The sequence below is a fragment of the Nelumbo lutea genome, chromosome 2, assembly GCF_056320005.1.
Source record: "Nelumbo lutea isolate HS-2025 chromosome 2, American lotus-T2T, whole genome shotgun sequence".
Taxonomy (NCBI): Eukaryota; Viridiplantae; Streptophyta; class Magnoliopsida; order Proteales; family Nelumbonaceae; genus Nelumbo; species Nelumbo lutea.
Window position 1 is genome coordinate 89619971 of NC_142685.1, and position 26661 is coordinate 89646631.

Here is a 26661-nt window from a genome sequence, read left to right on the forward strand (position 1 = left end):
TTCTTTTAATTAAAACAAGAGGAAGTCCTGGGGACATATGTGATGCAATTCAGTTTATATTTACAGGAGGTGAAATTCCAAGGGGATTCACTTGTTTTATTGTTACCTTGACTCCAAAAATTGATAGCCCACAAACTTTTGCAAAATTTTGGCCCATTACAAAATTCTTGCAAAAATTATGACCAACGGGTTGAGCATCTTAATGCCTAAATTCATTTCAGAAGAACAAGGGGCTTTTATGAAATGTAGTACTTTCCATTCCACCTACCTAGTGCAGGAGATGACCTAGGAAATTAACAGAAGACATGGGCTCAATGTATTGCAGAATCTGGATATGGCTAAAGCCTATGATAGGCTTGAATAGAGCTTCCTGTCTAAGGTGCTCCTCAAGTTTGGCTTTTCAGAAAGATGGGTGGAACTGATGAGAAAAGTGATTTCAAATTGCTAGTTCTCTATCATTAGGAGATCCCATTTGTCCACTTAAGTTTTGAAATGGCCTTGACTTTCTCTGTCCATTGTCTTCAAGAATTAAACTGAGCAGAACCCTTGGACAATAATGGACACAAACTGTTTACAATTGGGCATTAACTTTAGTTTTTGACTCAACTGAAGATTCTAACTTGTTCAATTGGCAAGTTCTCTATCTGGTTGTAACAGAGAGTTGGGACAAATGGGGTTTGATTAGGGATGTCAATGGATTCCGGTTAAGTGGTAAGCCTATATTGAACCGATCCTATTGGGCTAGAGTTGGGTTCAGTTTGGGCCCAGATCGTGCTGATCCTGATGGATTTGCATCGTGGGGTAGGTGGGTTGAGTTTGGCAACCCTTTTATTTAGTGAGGTCGGAGAGATTTGGGTTAGAGTAGCTTCGGTTCGGATTCGGGTTGGCCAACCCAACCCGTTTGCATCCCTCGGTTTGATTTGATAATTGATGGACAAATCACCCCCTGTTGTGGATTCACATAAAAATTATACGTTTCTTCTGATAATTCTCATTTCTAAAAACTTTCCTCACAATTACTGTTAGGTCTGCTTTTAACCATTGGACACTCCAGTAGGATGTAGGGAATCGGGACATAGCAATGTCAATTGTCAAGAAGGGATGTCAGTGGGCCGGGTTATGTGGTAAATCCACATTGACCCGACTCTATTGTCTTAGGATCGGGTCAGTTTATGTTGTACTCTTTCTCCAGCTTCCCATCCCAGGTCTTTCTTCCAGAAGCTCTACACTGAGACGCACAACAAACCAATAATTTCATTCATGTGATAATAAATGCTGCACTTCCCCATGTTTGCGCTTATTCAAAATTTCAAATAAACCAGTTATGGTTGCAGAGTATTGTCACATGATAGCACCAAGTACCAACTACCAACATAATGGCATCTACATCTGTGTTAACCTTCGCTTCAAAAAAGTATTTCTCACACCTCATCACACTAGAATCACTGTCTCAGGGATAAGCCTGAACACCACCAACATAAGTGGCCTCAACAGATGTAGATGCCTCAGCAGCGAAGTTATCCCATGAAACAGTGGATAATACAACAAAATCTGCCAATTTGCCAGGAGATAGGGATCCCAATTCATTATCGAGGGAAATTGCATGAGACGCTGAAATGGTATACCTGCCATGGCAAAATCCAATTTAAACAGAAGACAAAAGAGTTAAAAAGGCACTAACGAAATAGATCATAATACAGTCAGCTTATAAGACAAGAATATTTATTCTATAAATTTGTCATTAGAAGGGGCCATTGCTTGGTTTAATGGTAAAATCATAGGCTGACAAACATGAGAACATGGGTTTGAATATGATAGCAGCCACTCTGTGTGAAAAAAAATGCAAAAAGTTAGGTCTGTTTCCAGTCCAACCTTCCTAGCACCCCAGATATCTGGGATAACATTGGCTAATAACCTTTTAAAGTTGCTATTAAAAATTCACTTGTATTATTTTTGCAGTTAGACTGGTTTCTAAAAGTTATGAGAAGAGTTACAAATTTAGGTTCGTTCAGGAGAAACAAGACAACTTCCATAGTCCTAGGAAGTTTCTTACATGTATATGCAATTACATTTATTTATCTAATGTAAGTATTTTTACCATTCTAGCAGCGGCCACTTTGTGCAAAAAATAATTAGTGAATAAGAAATTATGGAGCTTGTGAACTTAATGGCTCAAGCTGAAATGGAGAAGAGTGCTAAAGTCTGAGGCAAAGTAATTTCTTTTTGAAAGCTCCAAGGTGCCGTGGGTGGTAGCTTTGAAGATAAGAGAAATGAAGCTAGCAATGGTGTACTTGGAAGGAGAAAAGGATGTGGAATGGTTTGTAGATTTTGTGGAGAAATCATCTCAGCTGAACTAGAAGATGGATTGCAAGGGGTCTTTGGAGAAGGTAACAGAAGGTATATGGCATAAAGAAGGAAAAATTCCAAAGGAAGGTTCCTGGTGCTGTATGAATTTTTTGGTGAAGGAAAAAAACAGCTGGTTTGCTTTCCTGAAGGGAGAAGGATGGCTGGAAGGAGATATTGAAGACCTTAAAAGACTTTTTGAATCTAGGGAAAAGATTGCAAACCCCAAGAACCAGGCAGTCTGAGCAGATGGAGTTAACGGCCTCAATGGAGACTGTTGGATTGGTAGTTGCAGGTGCTGCTTCCAAGTGAAGGTAGATGGTCTGCACTGCTTCGAGGGAGGATTGGAAGCAGAAAAATAGTAGTGGAAACAAATAAATCACCAAGAGAATGAAGAAAAGTGGCAGAGGAGTTATTGAGAAACCTGAAATTGAAGACCACAATTATTTTAATCCCTTTTGAAGAATGCAAAGCATTACTGGAGGTGCTAGGGGTGAGATGGATTTAGAATCTGTATCCTATCATCTGGAGTGTGGTGCTGCTACCATTTTGAGGTGGTCTCCACTAGCCAATGCTAAAATCTGGAGGTAGAAGACAATTTAAAGGAGATCCTGATTCACCAGACCCCATTTTTACTTGAATTTACAAGACTTACCTATTTTCTCAAAGTTGGATAGGTTTACTTTTAATACATTTTCAGAGGATCACTGGGGAGGACTGATGACTAGGTTCATCTATAAATAAAGGACTGGTCGACTGGATAGAACAGTTCGACATTCTCTTCAGTTCTGTGGTTCTCTTCTCCTCCTTGCTACTTCGACTATAGCTCTTCAGATTACATGGTATCAAAGCATTAGCTCCTTCCTGGTTTCAGCAGGCGCACTCTTTTCTCTTGCTGTCCTTTCCTCTTCTCTCTTCCTTTTCTGGGTTGCTGCAGTGAAGACCTAGGAGTGTAAGAGAGTAAAGCAAGTTCGAATCTAGGGTTTCTCTTGGTTGTAGGACTCAAGGGAAGTAAGACCCAGAAGTAGATGTCCTACTAGATTACACCAGCAAGTAGTAGCTATTGGGCTACTAAGAGAGGTCTGTATAGGACAGACCTGGTTGAGGGCTGATTCAGCAGTCCTAGCACTAGCCGAGAGGGGGAGAACTTCCTCTACAGTTGCAGCTTCGTGCTCCAGCAAGACTTGTGCAGATCAAGTGGTAAAGACTTAGCTCCTTCAACTTCGGTTGCAGTCTTGGTGCATCAGAACAAGTGGTAAAGACTTAGCTCCTTCAACTTCAGTTGCAGTTTCGGTGCACCAGCTTCTACAGTTGCAGTCTTGGTGCATCAGAACAAGTGGTAAAGACTTAGCTCCTTCAACTTCAGTTGCAGTTTCGGTGCATCAGCTTCTACAGTTGCAGTCTTGGTGCATCAGCAAGACTCTTACAGAACTGCGGCAACCTCAGTTACAGATTTTCTTCAGTTACAGACCTCTACTTGCTACTGTACCCGTACTGTGAACACAGTGACCAATTTGGCCAGTTCTTAACAGAATCACCTATAGTACTGTGAACAACTCTTGGACTGAAGTCAGGATGTCCTCACTATCCGGTGAAGTTTCCTCTAGAGATAACAGACCTGTTACAAGGTCCTCAAACCTGGAAAACCCTAATCTGCACAGCTTGCAGATTACAATTGTGCTGCTAGATGAGTATAACTTCAAAGAGTGGTCTGTCTCAGCAATGCTGTTCATTACCTCTCGTGACCTCACAGGCTATTTGGATGGAGACAAGAAACAACCAGAAATTGGCAGTCCTGAATACACCGTGTGGCGCAAGGAAAATGCCACAGTCATGTCTTGGTTGCTGGCCTCTATGACTCCTAGGGTGGCCAGAACTGTTCATCATTTCCCCACAGCTGCTAAAATTTGGGAGAAAGTATCTAAGACATATGGCCAGAAAAAGAACAATGCTAGAATCTACAGGCTGAACCAAGACATTGCAGCCCTAAGGCAAGGAGACATGTCCGTGGCAACCTACTTTGCAACACTAGAAGGCCTCTGGGAAGAGCTTGACCACCATTTGATCTTGGATTGGGAAAATGCTAATGATAAGGGGAGGCATGATAAGCAGATTGAGGAGGGCAGAGCCTTCAAGTTTCTGGCGGGTCTTGACCCTGTATATGAAGGTATAAGGTCACAGATTCTAGGGAGAGATGAATTACCTGAACTTCACCAAGTCTACTACCTGGTGAGGAATGAAGAAGTAAGGAGAAAGGAGATGCAAGTTGACTTCCAGACACAGTCAACATAACTACCTGGGGAACATTCAGCCTTAGTCTCCACTAAGGGGAATAGATTTTCAGACAAGAAGTCCCTCAAGTGTACACATTGTGGTGGTGAGAAACACACAAAGGAGAAATGTTGGGTCCTGTACCCTCATCTGAAGCCAGCTGCTCTGAGAAAGGACAAAAGGCAACATAAGGGCCACACAGCAAGTGGGAATCTTGCCACCAACAACAGTAGTGACAACTCACAGAGTATTCAGACAGTATCATCTTCCACCGCAAGGCAGGCTGCCGACTCCTCTGGACCAAGTACTTTGGGCTTCACAGCTAGTGAGGTAGAGGTTCTCAGCCGGGCATTAGCCCGTCTGAAGAACAATTCTTTAGCTTCCACCTCTCTTGCCAAATCAGGTATAACCTCTGCATTTAGTGCATCTAGTTCCATTAATTCTACCTCTTGGGTGATTGATTCAGGAGCCACTGACCATATGACACATATGTCCTCCTTATTCTCCACATATCATATGTTGTCTGGCCAGGATAAGATGAGAGTAGCCGATGGGTCCCTCTCCACCATCTCTGGAAAGGGGGTGGTTGACCTAAGCAAGGATCTCTCTCTTAAATCAGTCCTACATGTTCCTAGTCTTACCTCAAATCTGTTGTCTGTTTCAAAGCTTACAAAAAACTTGAACTGTAGTATAACTTTCTTTCCTTCTCATTGTGTCTTCCAGGATAGATTGACGAGGAGAACGATTGGGAGTGGTCATGAGTATGGGGGCCTCTACTATTTTGATGAAGATGTCATCTCAGCCTTGCAAGCTTCTACTACTAGTCCGGAAAGTGTGGAGTCAATAGCTAGGCTGCACTTGTGGCATGCTAGGCTAGGTCATTTGTCTTTTTCTTCCTTAGCAATGTTGTTTCCCGAATTATGTAAGGGCATTCTGAGTCAGAGTTTAATTTGTGATGTGTGTCAAATGTCAAAACAATGTAGATCAATGTATCCAATTTGTAGTAATGAAATTCAAGCCCCTTTTGATTTGGTTCATTCTGATGTTTGGGGTCCTTCACCCATTGTTTCCATTGATGGCTTCTGTTACTTTATCAGTTTTATTGACCATTATTCTCGGTGCACTTGGATTTATCTGTTGAAAGGACGTGAAGAAGTTCCCCGGATAACTATGATGTTTTGCAAGATGGTTGAAACACAATTTGATAAAAAGATCAAGCAATTCCGTTCAGACAATGCAGTTGAATACTTTGAAAGATCCCTGAATTCATTCATGGAAGATGCAGGCATGTTACATCAATCATAATGTGCTTACACCCCTCAGCAAAATGGGGTTGCTGAGCGCAAGAACAGGCATCTATTGGAGACAGCTCGAGCCCTTCTTTTCCAGCACAATGTGCCCAAGCCATATTGGTCTCAAGCTGTTCTTACTGCATCTTACCTGATAAATCAGATGCCATCTAAGGTACTGCGTATGAAGACCCCTTTCTCTGTTTTGTGTCCCACTCTTCTAGAATTTCCTCTTCCCCCGCAGGTTTTTGGTTGTACATGCTTCATACATGTGAAAGATCCAAAGAAGACCAAGCTGGATCCTAAGGCTACAAAGGGAATATTTTTGGGGTACTCTCCTACGCAGAAGGGGTATAAGTGTTATGATCCTGTCTCCAAGAAAAAATATGTCACTAGGGATGTAGTCTTTTTTGAGTCTCAACCCTATTTCCAGTCTTCTCAGAATCCTCTTCAGGGGGAGAGTAGTGGGTTGGAAGAGGATTCTCATTCTCCCTTCTTTTTTCTTCCCATTTCATCACCTTCCAGTACTACTAACTGTAACATTCCGGGTCAACCTAGTGAGACTTCCACTGTGCCAGTTGCTTCTCCAGATTCGGCTGATGCTCCTGAAGGTTCCAGTAAACAAGAAAAAGAGATACTTACATACAGTAGAAGGAAGAAGGCCCCTCAACCTCATGATTGCAACCAGTTGAACTCAGATCAATCTGTCTCTGCAATCCAAGGTAATTCTGATTCACTCAATTCAGATTTGGATCTTCCTATTGCTCTCCGTAAGCCTGTTCGTTCTTGTACCACTCGGCATCCCATAGCCGATTATGTTTCTTACTCACACTTATCCCCTGCCTATCATTCCTTTGTGTCTGCCCTTTCCTCTGTATGTGTCCCTTCCAGGTATTCAGAGGCGGCATCTGATCCGAGGTGGAAAGAAGCCATGAATGAGGAGATGAAAGCCCTAATGAAAGCAAGGACATGGGAATTGGTGGACCTGCCAGAAGGGAAAGGCACTGTTGGGTGCAAGTGGGTATTCACAGTAAAGCACAGGGAAGATGGGTCAATTGACAGGTACAAGGCCAGACTTGTGGCAAAGGGATTTACACAAAAGGAAGGAATTGACTACAAGGAAACCTTTGCCCCAGTAGCAAAGCTCAACACAATCAAGGTTCTACTGTCACTAGCAGCAAAATTCTCTTGGGAACTTCATCAGCTGGATGTGAAGAATGCCTTCCTAAATGGTGATCTTCATGAAGAGGTATTCATGGAACCCCCACCTGGATATGATGTTGGAAAGAAGGTATGTAAACTAAGGAAAGCATTATATGGTTTGAAGCAATCTCCCCGGGCATGGTTTGAGAGACTTTGTTTGGCCATGAAGAAAGTAGGGTACACTCAGAGCAGTGCAGATCATACATTGTTTACAAGGAGACAGGATGACAAACTTACAACACTCATTGTGTATGTGGATGATATGGTGATTACTGGAAATGATGTGAAAGAGATGAAGAGGCTGAAGGAGTTCTTAGCTTCAGAATTTGAGATCAAAGACCTGGGAAATCTGAGATACTTTCTTGGAATTGAAGTTGCTAGATCAAGAGAAGGAATCTACATATGTCAAAGAAAGTATGTGCTAGATCTCCTAGAAGAAACAGGCATGATGGGGTGCAGGCCAGCAGACACTCCAATAGAACCAAGCCATGGATTACAAGAATCAATGGGTGAGGAATACTGTGATAAGGAAAGGTACCAAAAGTTGGTAGGAAAACTGATATACTTATCCCTTACTCGGCCAGATATTGCCTATGTAGTGCATGTTGTCAGTCAATTCATGCACTCACCAAAGGCTCCTCATATGAGAGCAGTGGAAAGAATCCTCAGATACTTGAAAACTTGCCCAGGGAAAGGAATTCTATTCAGAAAAAACAGCAGACTTGAAATTGAAGCCTACACTGATGCTGATTGGGCTGGGTCCGTTGGAGACAGAAAATCAACCTCAGGTTACTGTACATTCTTGGGAGGAAACCTAGTCACATGGCGTAGTAAGAAGCAGAATGTTGTGGCTAGATCAAGTGTAGAAGCAAAATACCGGGCTATGGCACACGGGGTTGCTGAACTCTTATGGCTCAGGACTCTCCTTAATGAGCTTGGTATCAAGACTGAGGGTCCTCTCAAGCTGTATTGTGATAATAAAGCTGCTATCAACATTGCCAACAATCCTGTGCAGCATGACAGGACAAAACATATTGAAATTGATCGACACTTTGTCAGAGAGAGAATTATTTCAGGAGAACTTTGTGTGCCTTATACTCCATCAGAGATGTAGATTGCAGATGTATTAACTAAAGGGCTGGCATCAACGAAGTTCAGGGACATACTTGGCAAGCTAAACATGATTGATATTCATGCTTAGCTTGAGGGGGAGTGTTAGAATGTTAGAGTGATATTTGGCTGATAAGAGTTCTTATTAGCCCATTCTTATGTTTAACTTATCTTGTAATTGGGCTTGTGTTAATGGGCCTGGGCCTAATCCTGTTTAATGATTTAAGTCATCTGGGTGTCCCATCACTAATCAGGGGCATCCCAGTAATTTCTTGTACCTTGTACCATATTCATCTATAAATAAAGGACTGGTCGACTGGATAGAACAGTTCGACATTCTCTTCAGTTCTGTGGTTCTCTTCTCCTCCTTGCTACTTCGAGTATAGCTCTTCAGATTACAGTGTGGCTGGACTGAGGGTTGATTGAAAACTTGCCATTACTTGGTTTTGGTGAATGGGGTGGTCAGGGATTTTTTCCTAGCTACTAGGGGTTTAAGACAAGGGGACCCTCTTTCCCCTTTCCTCATTACTCTAATTGTCGATGTGTTCAGTAGGCTTCTCTTGAGGGAAGATAGTACTAATTTATTTAGAGGTTGGAGGGTGGGCAAGAATAATGCGCAAGTAACATACTTGCAGTTTGCAAATGATACAATAATTTCTATGAGGGTGAGGATACTAGAGAAGCTAGGCAATTAAAGAGGGCGATTAAGCTATTTGAATATATTTCTAAGCTCAAAATCAATTTTGAGAAGAGTTGTGTGGCTTGGATAAATCTTGAGCAGGAAGATTTGACTGTTGTAGTGGAGGTCCTAGGCTATCCTACTACTTGTTGGTCTATGAGATATTTGCGTATACGCGTATGACCTTAGGAGACAATCTAGAAGAAAGCATGTTTTGGAGTCTAATAATAGAGAACTACCCTATGAGATTGACAGCTTGGAAGAGAAATTGCATTTCTTTTTTGCGGTAGAATTACATTAATAAAATTCACCTTAGCAAACTTGCCAATTTATTATTTGTTGGTCTTTAAAATGCCGTAAAACGAAGTCCAAAATGTAGAAAAACTGATGAGAGATTTTTTATGGGAGCCTGGTAAAGGAAGGACCACCTAATTAAATGGGTGATGGTGTGCAAAAGCAAAGAGCAGGAGGGCATAGGGATTGATAATTTAGGGAAGAATTTATCCTTGTTTGGTAAATGGCTATGGAGATGGCCTTTGGAGAGGGGGAGACTTTGGCAAGAGGTTATTGGTAGTATTCATTGAAGTGCAGACAATAGTTGGGACGTTGGGGTCTCTTCGAGGGCTACCTTGGCTTCCCTATGAAAGTCAATTTGTGGATTACTTCTTCAATTTCTAAGCCTTATCAGGTATGATGTTTTCTCTGGAGACAAGGTTCCCTTTCGTGAGGACCTTTGGATAATCAACTCAACCCTTAAAGATCTCTTTCCTTCCTTGTACTCTCTTTCTTTGTTCAAAACAGAACTTGTCCACCGGTTTGTGTCCACATCCTCATTGATTGGGGTCAGTTGGAAATTGGGTCTAAGGAGAGGTTTGAGAGACCATGAGCTTGTTAGTGCAACATCGTTCCTACAAATCCTTGATTCTGTTTTTCTTCTCATGTTCCTCTTTTTTTTCCTATTCCTTATGCTCTTCCCCTACCCCTCAGCCTTGTCAAGTGAAAGAAATTTGGTCCAAACACATTCCTCCCAAGTAGGGGCTTTGTGTTGGGAAGTCTATTAAGGAAAACTTAATACATTGGATGCCCTACAAAAAAAAAAGACCTAATTTGTGTGCTTCCCTGCATTGGTGTTTCCTTTGTAAAGCAAGTGGAGAAAGTTGCTAACCTTTTAATCTCCTGCCCCTTTGTTGTAGGTATCTGGGAAAAGATTTTTGGTCTTTTTGGTATTAGGTGGAGTGTGGCCCCTCAGGTTGGTAGTCTCTTTGACCCAACGACCTTCAGCTAGCCAAAGAGAAGAGCTAGGGTTACGTGGAGATGTGCTCGAGCTGCATTGATCTGGATAGTTTGGGTGGAAAGAAACAACAAAATTTTCAATGGTACAGAAAGGAATGAGGAGGCAGTGTGGGAATGTGTTGTAAGTAGGGCAACTCATTGGACTAAATTGGTAAACCTCTTCTCAGACTTCTCCTTTGGTGATATTTGACGAAATTGGGAAGCTGTAGAAAAAAATTCAATTAAGAAGGATAAATTTTGATGGCAGTTGTCTTGGAAACCAGGCCGGCTGGCATTGGAGGAGCATTTCGAAATTCTGATGGACACATTCTTGCTGTATTCTCAGGCCCTGTTGGAGAAGGGGATCTGGTGTATGCCGTATTAAAGCAGTCTTGCAAGGAGTACAAATTGCTAGAGACTTCAACTATGGCAGATTGGTAATTGAAGGTGACTCCAAGTTGGTAATAGGATGGCTGAAGGAACCAGAAACAGTGGTTTGGAAATATAGGGATTCTATAAAAAGGTTTAAATGACTAAGTAGAGATGTTATAAACTTTGTTCAATAGGAAAGGTGGTCAGCAAATGGGCTAGCAAATTTTTTTTTTTTTTTTTTTTTTTTTTTGCAAAACGGGGGGAGCATAAGTTGAACCATTTGTGGCTCAACTGTAATTCAGATTATGTAATGAGGGCTGCATCTCGTGCCTCTGCTTAAATGTTGTTATTGTAACACCTTTATTATATCTAATAAAATCATCACCATTTATCAAAAACATATTTAAAAACAGGAAGCCATTACCCATTGCTGGTCCTATCTATCTAGGGTACTGAGAGGTGTGTAAAGACCAAACAAAAAGTCATTCAGTCCAACCACTTCAGTTGTTATCAAAAACCCCTTGCAAGAGGTTTCTTCTTTGATTTTCCTCAAGGAAGCCACGGCATTAACCAGGAACCAAGTTGCTTTCCATAAAAGAAAGATTGGGTCACACGAAAAACTTGTTTGAGTGCAGATGTACTTTTACGATTTAATAGAAACATATAAATAGATCTGGCCGAATAGAGAGAGATTTTCTCTCTTGTCCAAACTAGACATCTCTCCTTTATTTCCTTCTCTTCTTCTTCTTCTTCTTCTCTTATTTCTACAGTCACTAATCTAACAGAATTATAGGGCAGATTGGATTATAATAAGGTATCAGAGCCAGATTGAGCAAATAAAATCTGCCCAGAATTCTGGTCTTCACGTATCCAGTCTAGGGTTTTCTTCTTTTTTCTTCGCCATCAGTTGGAGATAAGGGAAGAGGCTGAAAAGGAGTGATCGCCCTCTTCCCTTGGAGGATAGTATGCCTCCAGTCATGCAGTTCGTGGGTGGTTGCTGTGGTTTGTAGGAAGCCCTCCCCTAATCGATGAAGAGAAGAGGGCTGATTCGAGTGATGCAGTGGGTGTCAAGTATAGTTTGATTTTTTGGTGATTAGGTAAGTGGTTTTTTAGGCAACTTTTTATTGTGAATCAAATGGTGAATATGTTCCAGATCGTATAGTGGAAATTCAGGTTGTAGTGGGTTAGGGTTTATGCAGATTTCAGTGTGGTTTGAAGGGGAATGATCATCGAGCAGTATGGTGAGTTTTTTAGGTAGTTGTGTGGTAGGGTTCTGGTGTAGAGAGTGCAGAATTCAGCAATAACAGGTGCTGAGAACAGTGTGATTTAGTGTGCAGTGTGCAGAATTCAGCAATGGGAGACAACAATGACAGTAGTAGAAATCACTGGTTGCAGATTTAGTTGAATTTCTTGTGAAGGGAAAGAAGAGGAAGATGAAGATTTCAGCAGTAGAGAAAAAAAGAGGAAAAAAGAGTAGGAAGTCAACCAGGACTCTTAGATAAACCCTAGCCGCCAACCCCTCATTATAATTTATACTTAACTTAAAGGATGAGATATTACAAGGATGCCCTTAGTAGGGCGGCTACTAATGTAGCTGAACAATCACAACTTAAACTCATAAACTAATGGGCCTAAAGCCCAACAACTTCCTAACTAAATAACTTAAAATAAGAATAAAAACTAGGCCCAACTCAACACTCCCCCTCAAGTTGGGAGTAAATGTCACACATTCCCAACTTGCGTAGATCATGCTCCAGATTGTTCTTTGCAACACTTTTTGTGAGAACATCAGCAAGTTGCAGATCAAAAGCAATGTATGGAGGACAAACTTCTCCAGAAGTCACTCTTTCTCTGATAAAATGTCTATCCACTTCAATGTGCTTAGTTCGGTCATGCTGGACTGGGTTATGGGCAATGTTAATTGCTGCCTAGTTATCACAATACAACATCATAGGTTCTTCTGCCTGTACGCCAATTTCTTCTAATAGGGAACGGATCCAAAGAAGTTCTGAAACTCCATGTGCCATGGCCCTGTATTCAGCTTCAACACTTGATCTTGGCACCACTTTGTTTCTTACTCTTCCACGAGACAAGGTTACCCCCAACAAGGGTGCACACTCCTGAAGTTGATCTCCTGTCATTAAGGCATCCTGCCCAATCAGCATCTATATAAGCCTCTAGTTTCAACTGTCCATGATTAGTAAACAATATGCCTCTACCTGGGTGTCCCTTCAGATAAGCAAGAATCCTGTCAACTGCCTCTCAATGCTGGACTCGTGGAGCATGCATGTATTGATTTACCACATTTACTGCATAGGAAATGTCTGGTCTCGTCATACACAAGTATAGTAACCGATCCACAAGTCTCTGATATCTCCCAATGTCCTTTACTGGCTCACCTTCTGATGCATTGATTCTATGGTTCTGATCAATGAGGGTACTGATTGCCTTCGTTCCAAGCTTCCCTGTCTCTTGAAGAAGATCCAAGACATACTTCCTTTGAGAGAAAAATTCCATGTTTTGATCTTGCAACTTTAATGCCTAAGAAGTATCTTAGTTCTCCAAGATCCTTAATTTCAAATTCTTTATATAGATTCCTTTTCAGACCATCAATCTCACTTAGGTCATTCCCCGTGACAACAATATCATCCACATAAACAATTAGGACTGACACCAAAGGTCCCCTTCGCTTCACAAACAATGTATGATCAGATTGAGTCTGAATGTAGCCAAAAACAATCAAGGCCTTTCTGAATCTGTCAAACCATGCTCTGGGAGATTGTTTCAAGCCATAAAGTGACTTATTAAGCCTGCATACCTTTCCCTTTTCAGCATCACTGTAGAAGCCAACAGGAAGATCCATATACACTTCCTCTTGTAGATCCCCATTTAGGAAAGCATTCTTCACATCAAGTTGAAACAAGGGCCAAGAGTGTGAGGCAACAAGAGAAAGAAGTATCCAAACAGAGGTCATCTTTGCAACTGGTGCAAAGGTCTCTAAGTAATCAATGCTATAGGTCTGTGTGTACCCTTTTGCAACAAGTCTTACCTTGTACCTTTCTATACTTCCATCTGCCTTATATTTTACTGTGTAAACCCATCTACATCCAACTGTCTCCTTGCCCTCTGGTAGATCCACAATGTCCCATGTCTGATTCTTAATCAAAGCTGCCATCTCTTCCTGCATAACTGTCTTACACTCAGGTTTGGAGAGAGCCTCATTAACACCCTTGGGTATAGACACAGAGTCAAGAGAAGAAAGAAAAGCACGATAGAAAGGAGAAAGTCCACTATAGGATAAGTACTGTGAAATACAATGAGCAGTACACTTTCTCTTCCCTTTTCTGAGAGCAATAGGAAGATCAAGGTTATCTATAACAGGGTTAGTAGAATCAATGGGAACTGAAATAGTAGCGAGACCAAGAGGAATACCTGAATCCATGTTAGTTGAATCTAGAGTCTCTAAGGAACTGACAGGAAGTGATGTGAGTTCTACTGTAGTGGAGTCAACCTCCTTGTAAAGTCTCTGTCGTAAGTAATGCTGAGAAGCAAGACACGAAGGAGGTGGTAAGGTAGGTGACACAAGATGGTCAAGGACAGGAGTAAACACAGGGACTGGAATTGGGAGAGGAATAGGTTGTTGACTCACTTTCCCAAAACACTCCCCTTGAGAAGGATTCTTTGAGAAGAAGTATATGGATTCAAAAAAAGGTGACATCCCTGGTAACATATCGACTCCCAAAGACTGGATCATAGTAGCAGTACCCTTTCTGATTTTCTGCATATCCAAGGAAGACACAAGGATATGTGCAAAGCAGACACACCCAAACACCCTGAGAGGAATGTGAAACATCTCCCCCTCAGGAAAAAGGAGACTGAATGGAGTGCTGAATTCAAGTATACAAGAGGGCACCCTGTTAATCATATATACTACTGTGAGAACTGCATCACCCCAAAACTGAACTGAAACTGTAGATGTGATCATCATGCTTCTTGCAATCTCAACAATGTGTCTGTTCTTCCTTTCTGCAACACCATTTTGTTGCGGACTATAGGGACAACTGCTCTGATGGACAACACCATATTCTAACAGATATGAGTCTGATCTGAACACTTTTATTCTTGTTCCAAACTGTGTTAGCACCATCTAATGAAATTGCCTCACCAAGGATGGTACTTCATGCGGGATCTCATCAGGTAAATCCAAGAGTATCGTGAGAAATCATATCCACAAATACGAGAAAATATCGATAACCTCCCATAGAAGAAACATGGTAAGGTCCCCATAAATCAGAATGAATAACATCAAAAGAAAAACACCTTTTATTACTAGGTTTAAATGAATGTCTACAATGCTTTCCAAGTTGACAACCTTCACAGTCCAGACTTGACAAACTGACAGACTGAAAATGTTTTGGAAACAAAAGAATCAAAGAAGAAAAAGGTAAATGACCCAAACGATTACGCCAAAGCATAATTTGACCCATAGACCTTTACTTACTATCCTTGCTGACCTGATGACCGATGAGGAGGAAGCACATCCAGGAGGTAGATCCCATTCACTTCACGACCACTCCCAATCATCCTCTTTGAATCCAGATCTTGCAAAATACAATGACCAGGAGAAAAAATTACTAAGCAGTTCAGGTTCTTAATCAAACTAACTACTAATAGATAACAAATTAGTGCTCAATCTGAGAACATGAAGGACAGAGGGTAGAGAAATAGAATCACTAATCTTGATAGATCCCTTCTCAACAATGGGAACATGGGATCCATCAGCTGTGGAGACCCTATATTTGCCAGAACAGAGCTGGTAAAAAAAAAACATAATTTGCAGTGACGTGTGAACTACCTGTGTGAGCATAGGAAGTAGAGTGGACTCTACCAGTACCACCCGTACCTTGTTCGCTTGCTGCTGAATTGGAACTAGCTATATCCTGCTGGTTCAGAAGTTGGCCATACCTTTCAAGTTCGGCCCTTACTCAGCAGCTGCAACAGACTCCATAGCAGCTATAGTAGGAGGGGCCAGAATGTCACCAGTAACTGTCGTGTGAGCATTTTCCTTCTTATTTTTCAGTCTAGTCGGCACAAGATGTAGGTGAAGCTTCCAACAAGTATCTCTTGTGTGTTTAGGCTTCTTACAGTAGTCACAGATCAAATCTCTTTTATCTTCCTTCTTGATTTCACTGCCACCCCAATCTCCACTGTTTTTAGGTTTTACAGTACTCACCATGGCAGACTGATCAGAAACAAGATTTTTCATCATCACATCTCTCCTGCTCTCCTCCCTTAACACAAAGGCATATGCCTAGGAGAGGGTAACACTACCCCTGGAAAGAAGATGTTGTCTTGCAATATCATACTCAGGATTAAGGCCAACAAGAAATTCAAACACCCTATACTTCTCTAGATGTTTCTGATAGGTAGCTGCATCCTTAATGGTTTCCCAAGCAAATGTCTCTAAATGGTCAACTAATAAGCCCTAGCAACATTCTCTCTCTGTGAATAGGTTTCTGCAACCCCATCCCATATTTCCTTAGTTGTATTTGCCCATAAAAAAATTTTACTTATATGGGGCAACATGGAATTACACAACCAAGTCATCACCATATAAATCTCCTGTACCCACTGGGAGTTGCTAGTTTTAGGTTTCACTTCTTCGCCAGTGATATACCCTAATTTCCCACGAGCACCAATGGCCATCTTTGTAGATTGTGACCATTCTAAGTAGTTTGCACCATCCAACCTAACTGTAGTAATGGTCCTAGTCCCGTAAAGGTCTCCAACACCTCCTCTCACTGGTCCCATTTCACTCTCAGGCTTATTTTTAACTCCGTGACCCTCCATGCTTCTCAAAAAGTGTAAAGAAAATAACTGAAATATGTAAGAAGATCAAACGAAACACTTCTAGAACCAACAACACCTTTCTGGTGTCCTAGACCATCATCCCACAAAAGATTCCTTTTCTGAGGAATGGGAGAAGAGAGAGAAGAGGCAGTCGCTCTCCCTAGAAGCCTCCAAATCAGGTAGGACTTGAACCGCCCCTTACAGAAAACTCCAAAGAACCCTAAAAAATTAGGGCACCACTTCCTCGGTCAAAATTGAAGAGTCCAACAGAAACAGGACTCTTCCCCTTTCTCTAATTTTTCCTGATTTTGATGAGAAACCCTAGACCAACTATAGGGCAAGCAGATCCACCAAAATATCCAAAAACTGGGCTTACCTGAGATCTTCGATCAGCCTCTTAAATCACCATGTAGTCGGCCAATCTAGGGCTACATGAGAAAACAACTCAAGGAACCTTCGGCCTGCTCTTATACCAAGTAGAAATCACTGATTGCATATTTAGCTGAATTTCTTGTGAAGGAAAAGAGGAGGAAGATGAAGATTTCAGCAGTAGAGAAGAAAAGAGGAGGAGAAAAGAGTAGGAAGTCAACCGGGATTCTTAGATAAACCCTAGCTGCCATCCCCTCATTATAATTTATACTTAACTTAAAGGATGAGATATTACAAGGATGCCCTTAGTAGGGCGGCTACTAATGTAGCTAAACAATCATAACTAATGAAGCTGGTGGATTGTATTACCTTGATGGTGGTGGAAGTACATCAATAGCTCTCCAGACATCCCTTTCTCCTCTCTAGTGGCACTGTCAGTTTGGTCATTCGTCGCTGAAAGTTTTGAAGTCTCTTGTTCCTTCGTGAGTCATCTTTCTGTTTTGGATTGTGAGTCATGTCAGTTGGGGAAACATCATCGTGTTCCCTTTAGTCCTAGGGTTGATAAGCATATGTCGAGTCCTTTTTCTTTAATTCATTTAGATGTTTGGGGTCCTAATAAAGTAATGTCATACAATGGTTATAGATACTTTGTTATTTTTGTTGATGATTATTTAAGGATGATGTGGCTTTATTTAATGAAAGAAAGGAGTGAATTGTTCACCATTTTTCAAAAATTTTATACTGAAATTCGCAACCAATTTGGTGTCCACATTAAAATTCTTTATTCCGATAATGGCCGTGAATATTTTTCTACACCATTTCAGAAATATTTAGAACAACATGGCATTATCCATCAGACTTCATGTACTTACACCCCACAACAAAATGGGGTGATTGAGAGAAAGAATCGTCACCTTTTGGAAACTGCTCGATCCCTCATGCACCATATGAATGCGTACCCATACCTTTTTGGAGTGTTGTACTTACTTCTTGCTTCCTGATTAACCAGATGCCCACGTTTATCCTTGATGGTCATTCTCCCTTCACCACTTTGTTTCCTGCATTGTCTCCATTTCCCCTTTCTCCTCAGGTTTTTGGGTGTGCCTGTTTTGTTCATATTCTGGGACCGGGAAGGGACAAGTTAGATGCACGATCCATTAAGTGCATCTTTCTTGGCGACTCTCGGACCCAGAAAGGATATAATTGTTAAAATCATAGTTCTTGACGTTCCTTTGTGTGTGTTGATGTTACTTTCTTTGAGTCCACTCCGTTTTTCTCGGGTTCAGATGTTGTTCCTTCCTCCCCACCACCTCCTCCCCTTCCACTTCCAGTTGTGGATTGTTGAGCAAGAGCAAGTGAAGAGAGGAGAGGAGAAGAGAGAAGAGAGGTGAGTCGAGTGACTGAAAGCCCTCCAGAACTTTGGGGGCGAAAGAATAATTTATTATTTATACTAGTACAGTCGAACAATATAAACAAAGGAGAAATTACAACAGTATCCTTATGGTACTAAACCTGAATACATAAACAACTGTCAACACTCCCCCTCAAGTTGGAGCTGTAATCTGAAGAGCTATACTCGAAGTAGCAAGGAGGAGAAGAGAACCACAGAACTGAAGAGAATGTCGAACTGTTCTATCCAGTCGACCAGTCCTTTATTTATAGATGAATATGGTACAAGGTACAAGAAATTACTGGGATGCCCCTGATTAGTGATGGGACACCCAGATGACTTAAATCATTAAACAGGATTAGGCCCAGGCCCATTAACACAAGCCCAATTACAAGATAAGTTAAACATAAGAATGGGCTAATAAGAACTCTTATCAGCCAAACATCACTCTAACATTCTAACACTCCCCCTCAAGCTAAGCATGAATATCAATCATGTTTAGCTTGCCAAATATGTCCCTGAACTTCGTTGATGCCAGCCCTTTAGTTAATACATCTGCAATCTGCATCTCTGATGGAGTATAAGGCACACAAAGTTCTCCTGAAATAATTCTCTCTCTGACAAAGTGTCGATCAATTTCAATATGTTTTGTCCTGTCATGCTGCACAGGATTGTTGGCAATGTTGATAGCAGCTTTATTATCACAATACAGCTTGAGAGGACCCTCAGTCTTGATACCAAGCTCATTAAGGAGAGTCCTGAGCCATAAGAGTTCAGCAACCCCGTGTGCCATAGCCCGGTATTTTGCTTCTACACTTGATCTAGCCACAACATTCTGCTTCTTACTACGCCATGTGACTAGGTTTCCTCCCAAGAATGTACAGTAACCTGAGGTTGATTTTCTGTCTCCAACGGACCCAGCCCAATCAGCATCAGTGTAGGCTTCAATTTCAAGTCTGCTGTTTTTTCTGAATAGAATTCCTTTCCCTGGGCAAGTTTTCAAGTATCTGAGGATTCTTTCCACTGCTCTCATATGAGGAGCCTTTGGTGAGTGCATGAATTGACTGACAACATGCACTACATAGGCAATATCTGGCCGAGTAAGGGATAAGTATATCAGTTTTCCTACCAACTTTTGGTACCTTTCCTTATCACAGTATTCCTCACCCATTGATTCTTGTAATCCATGGCTTGGTTCTATTGGAGTGTCTGCTGGCCTGCACCCCATCATGCCTGTTTCTTCTAGGAGATCTAGCACATACTTTCTTTGACATATGTAGATTCCTTCTCTTGATCTAGCAACTTCAATTCCAAGAAAGTATCTCAGATTTCCCAGGTCTTTGATCTCAAATTCTGAAGCTAAGAACTCCTTCAGCCTCTTCATCTCTTTCACATCATTTCCAGTAATCACCATATCATCCACATACACAATGAGTGTTGTAAGTTTGTCATCCTGTCTCCTTGTAAACAATGTATGATCTGCACTGCTCTGAGTGTACCCTACTTTCTTCATGGCCAAACAAAGTCTCTCAAACCATGCCCGGGGAGATTGCTTCAAACCATATAATGCTTTCCTTAGTTTACATACCTTCTTTCCAACATCATATCCAGGTGGGGGTTCCATGAATACCTCTTCATGAAGATCACCATTTAGGAAGGCATTCTTCACATCCAGCTGATGAAGTTCCCAAGAGAATTTTGCTGCTAGTGACAGTAGAACCTTGATTGTGTTGAGCTTTGCTACTGGGGCAAAGGTTTCCTTGTAGTCAATTCCTTCCTTTTGTGTAAATCCCTTTGCCACAAGTCTGGCCTTGTACCTGTCAATTGACCCATCTTCCCTGTGCTTTACTGTGAATACCCACTTGCACCCAACAGTGCCTTTCCCTTCTGGCAGGTCCACCAATTCCCATGTCCTTGCTTTCATTAGGGCTTTCATCTCCTCATTCATGGCTTCTTTCCACCTCGGATCAGATGCCGCCTCTGAATACCTGGAAGGGACACATACAGAGGAAAGGGCAGACACAAAGGAATGATAGGCAGGGGATAAGTGTGAGTAAGAAACATAATCGGCTATGGGATGCCGAGTGGTACAAGAACGAACAGGCTTACGGAGAGCAATAGGAAGATCCAAATCTGAATTGAGTGAATCAGAATTACCTTGGATTGCAGAGACAGATTGATCTGAGTTCAACTGGTTGCAATCATGAGGTTGAGGGGCCTTCTTCCTTCTACTGTATGTAAGTATCTCTTTTTCTTGTTTACTGGAACCTTCAGGAGCATCAGCCGAATCTGGAGAAGCAACTGGCACAGTGGAAGTCTCACTAGGTTGACCCGGAATGTTACAGTTAGTAGTACTGGAAGGTGATGAAATGGGAAGAAAAAAGAAGGGAGAATGAGAATCCTCTTCCAACCCACTACTCTCCCCCTGAAGAGGATTCTGAGAAGACTGGAAATAGGGTTGAGACTCAAAAAAGACTACATCCCTAGTGACATATTTTTTCTTGGAGACAGGATCATAACACTTATACCCCTTCTGCGTAGGAGAGTACCCCAAAAATATTCCCTTTGTAGCCTTAGGATCCAGCTTGGTCTTCTTTGGATCTTTCACATGTATGAAGCATGTACAACCAAAAACCTGCGGGGGAAGAGGAAATTCTAGAAGAGTGGGACACAAAACAGAGAAAGGGGTCTTCATACGCAGTACCTTAGATGGCATCTGATTTATCAGGTAAGATGCAGTAAGAACAGCTTGAGACCAATATGGCTTGGGCACATTGTGCTGGAAAAGAAGGGCTCGAGCTGTCTCCAATAGATGCCTGTTCTTGCGCTCAGCAACCCCATTTTGCTGAGGGGTGTAAGCACATTATGATTGATGTAACATGCCTGCATCTTCCATGAATGAATTCAGGGATCTTTCAAAGTATTCAACTGCATTGTCTGAACGGAATTGCTTGATCTTTTTATCAAATTGTGTTTCAACCATCTTGCAAAACATCATAGTTATCCGGGGAACTTCTTCACGTCCTTTCAACAGATAAATCCAAGTGCACCGAGAATAATGGTCAATAAAACTGATAAAGTAACAGAAGCCATCAATGGAAACAATGGGTGAAGGACCCCAAACATCAGAATGAACCAAATCAAAAGGGGCTTGAATTTCATTACTACAAATTGGATACATTGATCTACATTGTTTTGACATTTGACACACATCACAAATTAAACTCTGACTCAGAATGCCCTTACATAATTCGGGAAACAACATTGCTAAGGAAGAAAAAGACAAATGACCTAGCCTAGCATGCCACAAGTGCAGCCTAGCTATTGACTCCACACTTTCCGGACTAGTAGTAGAAGCTTGCAAGGCTGAGATGACATCTTCATCAAAATAGTAGAGGCCCCCATACTCATGACCACTCCCAATCGTTCTCCTCGTCAATCTATCCTGGAAGACACAATGAGAAGGAAAGAAAGTTATACTACAGTTCAAGTTTTTTGTAAGCTTTGAAACAGACAACAGATTTGAGGTAAGACTAGGAACATGTAGGACTGATTTAAGAGAGAGATCCTTGCTTAGGTCAACCACCCCCTTTCCAGAGATGGTGGAGAGGGACCCATCGGCTACTCTCATCTTATCCTGGCCAGACAACATATGATATGTGGAGAATAAGGAGGACATATGTGTCATATGGTCAGTGGCTCCTGAATCAATCACCCAAGAGGTAGAATTAATGGAACTAGATGCACTAAATGCAGAGGTTATACCTGATTTGGCAAGAGAGGTGGAAGCTAAAGAATTGTTCTTCAGACGGGCTAATGCCCGGCTGAGAACCTCTACCTCACTAGCTGTGAAGCCCAAAGTACTTGGTCCAGAGGAGTCGGCAGCCTGCCTTGCGGTGGAAGATGATACTGTCTGAATACTCTGTGAGTTGTCACTACTGTTGTTGGTGGCAAGATTCCCACTTGCTGTGTGGCCCTTATGTTGCCTTTTGTCCTTTCTCAGAGCAGCTGGCTTCAGATGAGGGTACAGGACCCAACATTTCTCCTTTGTGTGTTTCTCACCACCACAATGTGTACACTTGAGGGACTTCTTGTCTGAAAATCTATTCCCCTTAGTGGAGACTAAGGCTGAATGTTCCCCAGGTAGTTATGTTGACTGTGTCTGGAAGTCAACTTGCATCTCCTTTCTCCTTACTTCTTCATTCCTCACCAGGTAGTAGACTTGGTGAAGTTCAGGTAATTCATCTCTCCCTAGAATCTGTGACCTTATACCTTCATATACAGGGTCAAGACCCGCCAGAAACTTGAAGGCTCTGCCCTCCTCAATCTGCTTATCATGCCTCCCCTTATCATTAGCATTTTCCCAATCCAAGATCAAATGGTGGTCAAGCTCTTCCCAGAGGCCTTCTAGTGTTGCAAAGTAGGTTGCCACGGACATGTCTCCTTGCCTTAGGGCTGCAATGTCTTGGTTCAGCCTGTAGATTCTAGCATTGTTCTTTTTCTGGCCATATGTCTTAGATACTTTCTCCCAAATTTTAGCAGCTGTGGGGAAATGATGAACAGTTCTGGCCACCCTAGGAGTCATAGAGGCCAGCAACCAAGACATGACTGTGGCATTTTCCTTGCGCCACACGGTGTATTCAGGACTGCCAATTTCTGGTTGTTTCTTGTCTCCATCCAAATAGCCTGTGAGGTCACGAGAGGTAATGAACAGCATTGCTGAGACAGACCACTCTTTGAAGTTATACTCATCTAGCAGCACAATTGTAATCTGCAAGCTGTGCAGATTAGGGTTTTCCAGGTTTGAGGACCTTGTAACAGGTCTGTTATCTCTAGAGGAAACTTCACCGGATAGTGAGGACATCCTGACTTCAGTCCAAGAGTTGTTCACAGTACTATAGGTGATTCTGTTAAGAACTGGCCAAATTGGTCACTGTGTTCACAGTACGGGTACAGTAGCAAGTAGAGGTCTATAACTGAACCAGTTCACAGTGTTGGTAAAAGTTTAAGGCTGCAACTGTGTGGTGCAAAAGTTGCCGCAGTTCTGGTAAAAGGTAAAGGTCTGTAACTGAACCAGTTCAGTCCAAGAGTAGGCTGATAACCGACCTGAAGAAAATCTGTAACTGAGGTTGCCGCAGTTCTATAAGAGTCTTGCTGATGCACCAAGACTGCAACTGTAGAAGCTGATGCACCGAAACTGCAACTGAAGTTGAAGTAGCTAAGTCTTTACCACTTGTTCTGATGCACCAAGACTGCAACCGAAGTTGAAGGAGCTAAGTCTTGACCACTTGTTCTGCACAAGTCTTGCTGGAGCACGAAGCTGCAACTGTAGAGGAAGTTCTCCCCCTCTCGGATAGTGCTAGGACTGCTGAATCAGCCCTCAACCAGGTCTGTCCTATACAGACCTCTCTTAGTAGCCCAATAGCTACTACTTGCTGGTATAATCTAGTAGGACATCTACTTCTGGGTCTTACTTCCCTTGAGTCCTACAACCAAGAGAAACCCTAGGTTCGAACTTGCTTTACTCTCTTACACTCCTAGGTCTTCACTGCAGCAACCCAGAAAAGGAAGAGAGAAGAGGAAAGGACAGCAAAAGAAAAGAGTGCGCCTGCTGAAACCAGGAAGGAGCTAATGCTTTGATACCATGTAATCTGAAGAGCTATAGTCGAAGTAGCAAGGAGGGGAAGAGAACCACAGAACTGAAGAGAATGTCGAACTGTTCTATCCAGTCGACCAGTCCTTTATTTATAGATGAATATGGTACAAGGTACAAGAAATTACTGGGATGCCCCTGATTAGTGATAGGACACCCAGATGACTTGAATCATTAAACAGGATTAGGCCCAGGCCCATTAACACAAGCCCAGTTACAAGATAAGTTAAACATAAGAATGGGCTAATAAGAACTCTTATCAGCCAAACATCACTCTAACATTCTAACAGGAGCATAGATATCAATCATGCCCAACTTGTCACAAAGATCATGATGTCTGGAAAGGTTTAAACCCTTTGTAAAGATGTCTGCAAGCTGGTTCTCAGAAGTGACATAGGGGGTACACACTTCGCCTTTGATAACTTTCTCTCTAATAAAATGCTTGTCAACTTCGATGTGCTTTGTTCTATCATGTAGCACCGGATTGGCAGCAATGCTTATAGCTGCTTTGTTATCACAAAATAGAGTTATAGGTTTGGTCACTGGGAAACCCAACTCCCCCAACAAATTCTTTATCCACATGCCTTCAGCGACCCCATGGGCCATAGCACGATATTCAACTTCAGCACTGGATCTAGCCACCACATTTTTCTTTTTACTCCTCCATGTAACAAGGTTCGCTCCTATAAAGGTGCAGTAGCCACTGGTAGACTTTCTGTCACTTTGGGATCCAACCCAATCTGCATCTGTATAAACTTCAACTTTCAAATGTCCGTGCTTTTGAAATAACAAACCAATACCCGGATACTTCTTTAGATATCGGAGGATTCTCTCTGTTGCTTCAAGATGATAATACCTAAGAGCATGCACGAACTGACTGAGGACACCAACAGCATATGCAATGTCTGAGCGAGTCATAGAAAGGTATAACAATCTCCCTACAAGCCTTTGAAACTGTTTCACATCCTTGAGAGATTCACCACAGTTGTCACCTAATTTATGGTTGGGGTCAATGGGAGAGTCAACTGGCTTCACCCCCATCTTCCCAGTGTCCTGAAGTAAATCTAGGACATATTTCCTTTGAGAAATGAAGATACTCTTCTTTGATCGGGCGACTTCAATTCCAAGGAAGTATCTGGCAGGTCCTAGATCCTTCACTTCAAACTGAGTGGCAAGAAAAAGTTTCAATTTCTAAAATTCATCATCCCAATCACCAGTAACAATTATGTCATCCACATATACAATTAGAGCAGCAATTTTACCTTCTCCTTTTTTCACAAACAGTGTTTGATCTGATTGACATTGCCTGTATCCTTTCTGCTGAACTGCCACATGGAATCTACTGAACCAAGCTCTTGGTGATTGTTTCAGCCCGTATAAGGACTTCTTCAACTTGCACACTTTCTGTTCATTGCCTTGGGCTAGAAAACCAGGAGGTTGAATCATGTACACTTCCTCTTCAAGGTCACCATTCAAGAATGCATTCTTGATGTCTAGCTGGTGTAAAACCCAATCCAGATTAGTTGTAATAGAGAAAAGGACTCTAATGGAATTCATCTTGGCAACGGGGGAAAAAGTTTCTGCATAATCAACTCCATACACTTAAGTAAATCCCTTTGCCACTAAGCGAGCTTTATACCTTTCCACCGTTCCATCAGCCTTATGATTGACTGTGAACACCCATTTACATCCAACTAGAACCTTTCCCTTAGGAAGATCAACAAGTTCCCATGTGCCATTTTTGTAAAGGACATTAATTTCTTCCCTCATGGCATTTGTCCATTCAAGAACTGAAAGAGCTTCTGCCACATTCATAGGGATAGGGACACTGTCAATAGAGGTAAGGAAAGCACGGAATGAGGGTGAAATGTTCTCATAGGAGACAAAGTTGGAAATGGAATGTTTAATGGTGCACAATCTAACACCCTTCCTATGAGCAATAGGACGGTCAAGATCATTAGCAGTAGATGAATCATTTTCAATAGATTCAAGGACATCATTGGGAGCCAAAATACCTGAGTGAGTATGATCCTCCCCCGAGGAATCTGGTGGCACTGGAGGTATAGCTTCCGGATTCTCTACAGCTCTTGAATTTGGTTGGCCTTTGCGACGACAAGAAAAAACACAAAAAGGTGGAGGGTCAGGGATAGAGGGAAGCTGAACCAGTTTCTCCTCATGCCTACACTCCCCCTGAGGAGAAACAGGATAGAAAGGCTCATCTTCAAACAAAGAAACATCCATGGAGACAAAATTTATGAGAAACAGGATCAAAACAACGGTATCCCTTTTAAGTGAAGGAGTAATCAAGAAATATGCAAGGGATAGCACGAGAATCCAATTTCCCATGGGTGGGAGACAAATTTTGGACAAAACACCGGCAACCAAAGACACGAGGAGGAATAGAACAACTTCAAGCCAAAACCGTTTGGGAACATTCATATGAAGTAGTAAACCCCGAGCCACTTCAAGGAGATGTCGGTTCTTCCGTTCGGCCACACCGTTTTGTTGTGGTGTGCGGGCACAAGAGCTACGGTGAAGGGAACCATGCGAAGCAAAAAATTCCGTGAGGTCACTACGAAAAAATTCTTTTGCATTGTCTGATTGAAAATTTTGGATTTCAGTTTGAAATTGAGTGAAGACCATCCACTGGAAATCTTGAATGATTTTTGGGACTTCTTCCCTGGTTCGCATCGGGTATACCCAAGTATATCTAGAATAATCATCAATGAGGGTAATGAAATACTTGTAGCCACTCTCAGAAGGTAAAGTAATAGGGCCCCACACATCAGAATGAACAATGTGAAACGGAGATTCAGATTTACTATTTCTTTGAAGAAAATGAGTTTTGCAATGCTCACTC

At 41.9% G+C, this 26661-nt stretch overlaps 1 protein-coding gene across 6 annotated transcripts in view; it reads right to left on the bottom strand.

Moving 5' to 3' along the window:
* Window positions 1-1229: 1229 nt before the first annotated feature.
* The window catches only part of LAF3 (Amidohydrolase family), a 136521-nt gene continuing 111089 nt past the window's right edge, over window positions 1230-26661 (bottom strand). For all 6 annotated transcript variants that reach the window (XR_016107346.1, XR_016107345.1, XM_088970403.1 and 3 more), the window contains one exon: window positions 1230-1625. Coding sequence is in view for 4 of the 6 variants with exons in the window: in XM_088970403.1 (XP_088826529.1) it covers window positions 1451-1625 (175 nt within the window). In the remaining 2 variants the exon portion in view is untranslated. The remainder of the gene's footprint in view (window positions 1626-26661) is intronic.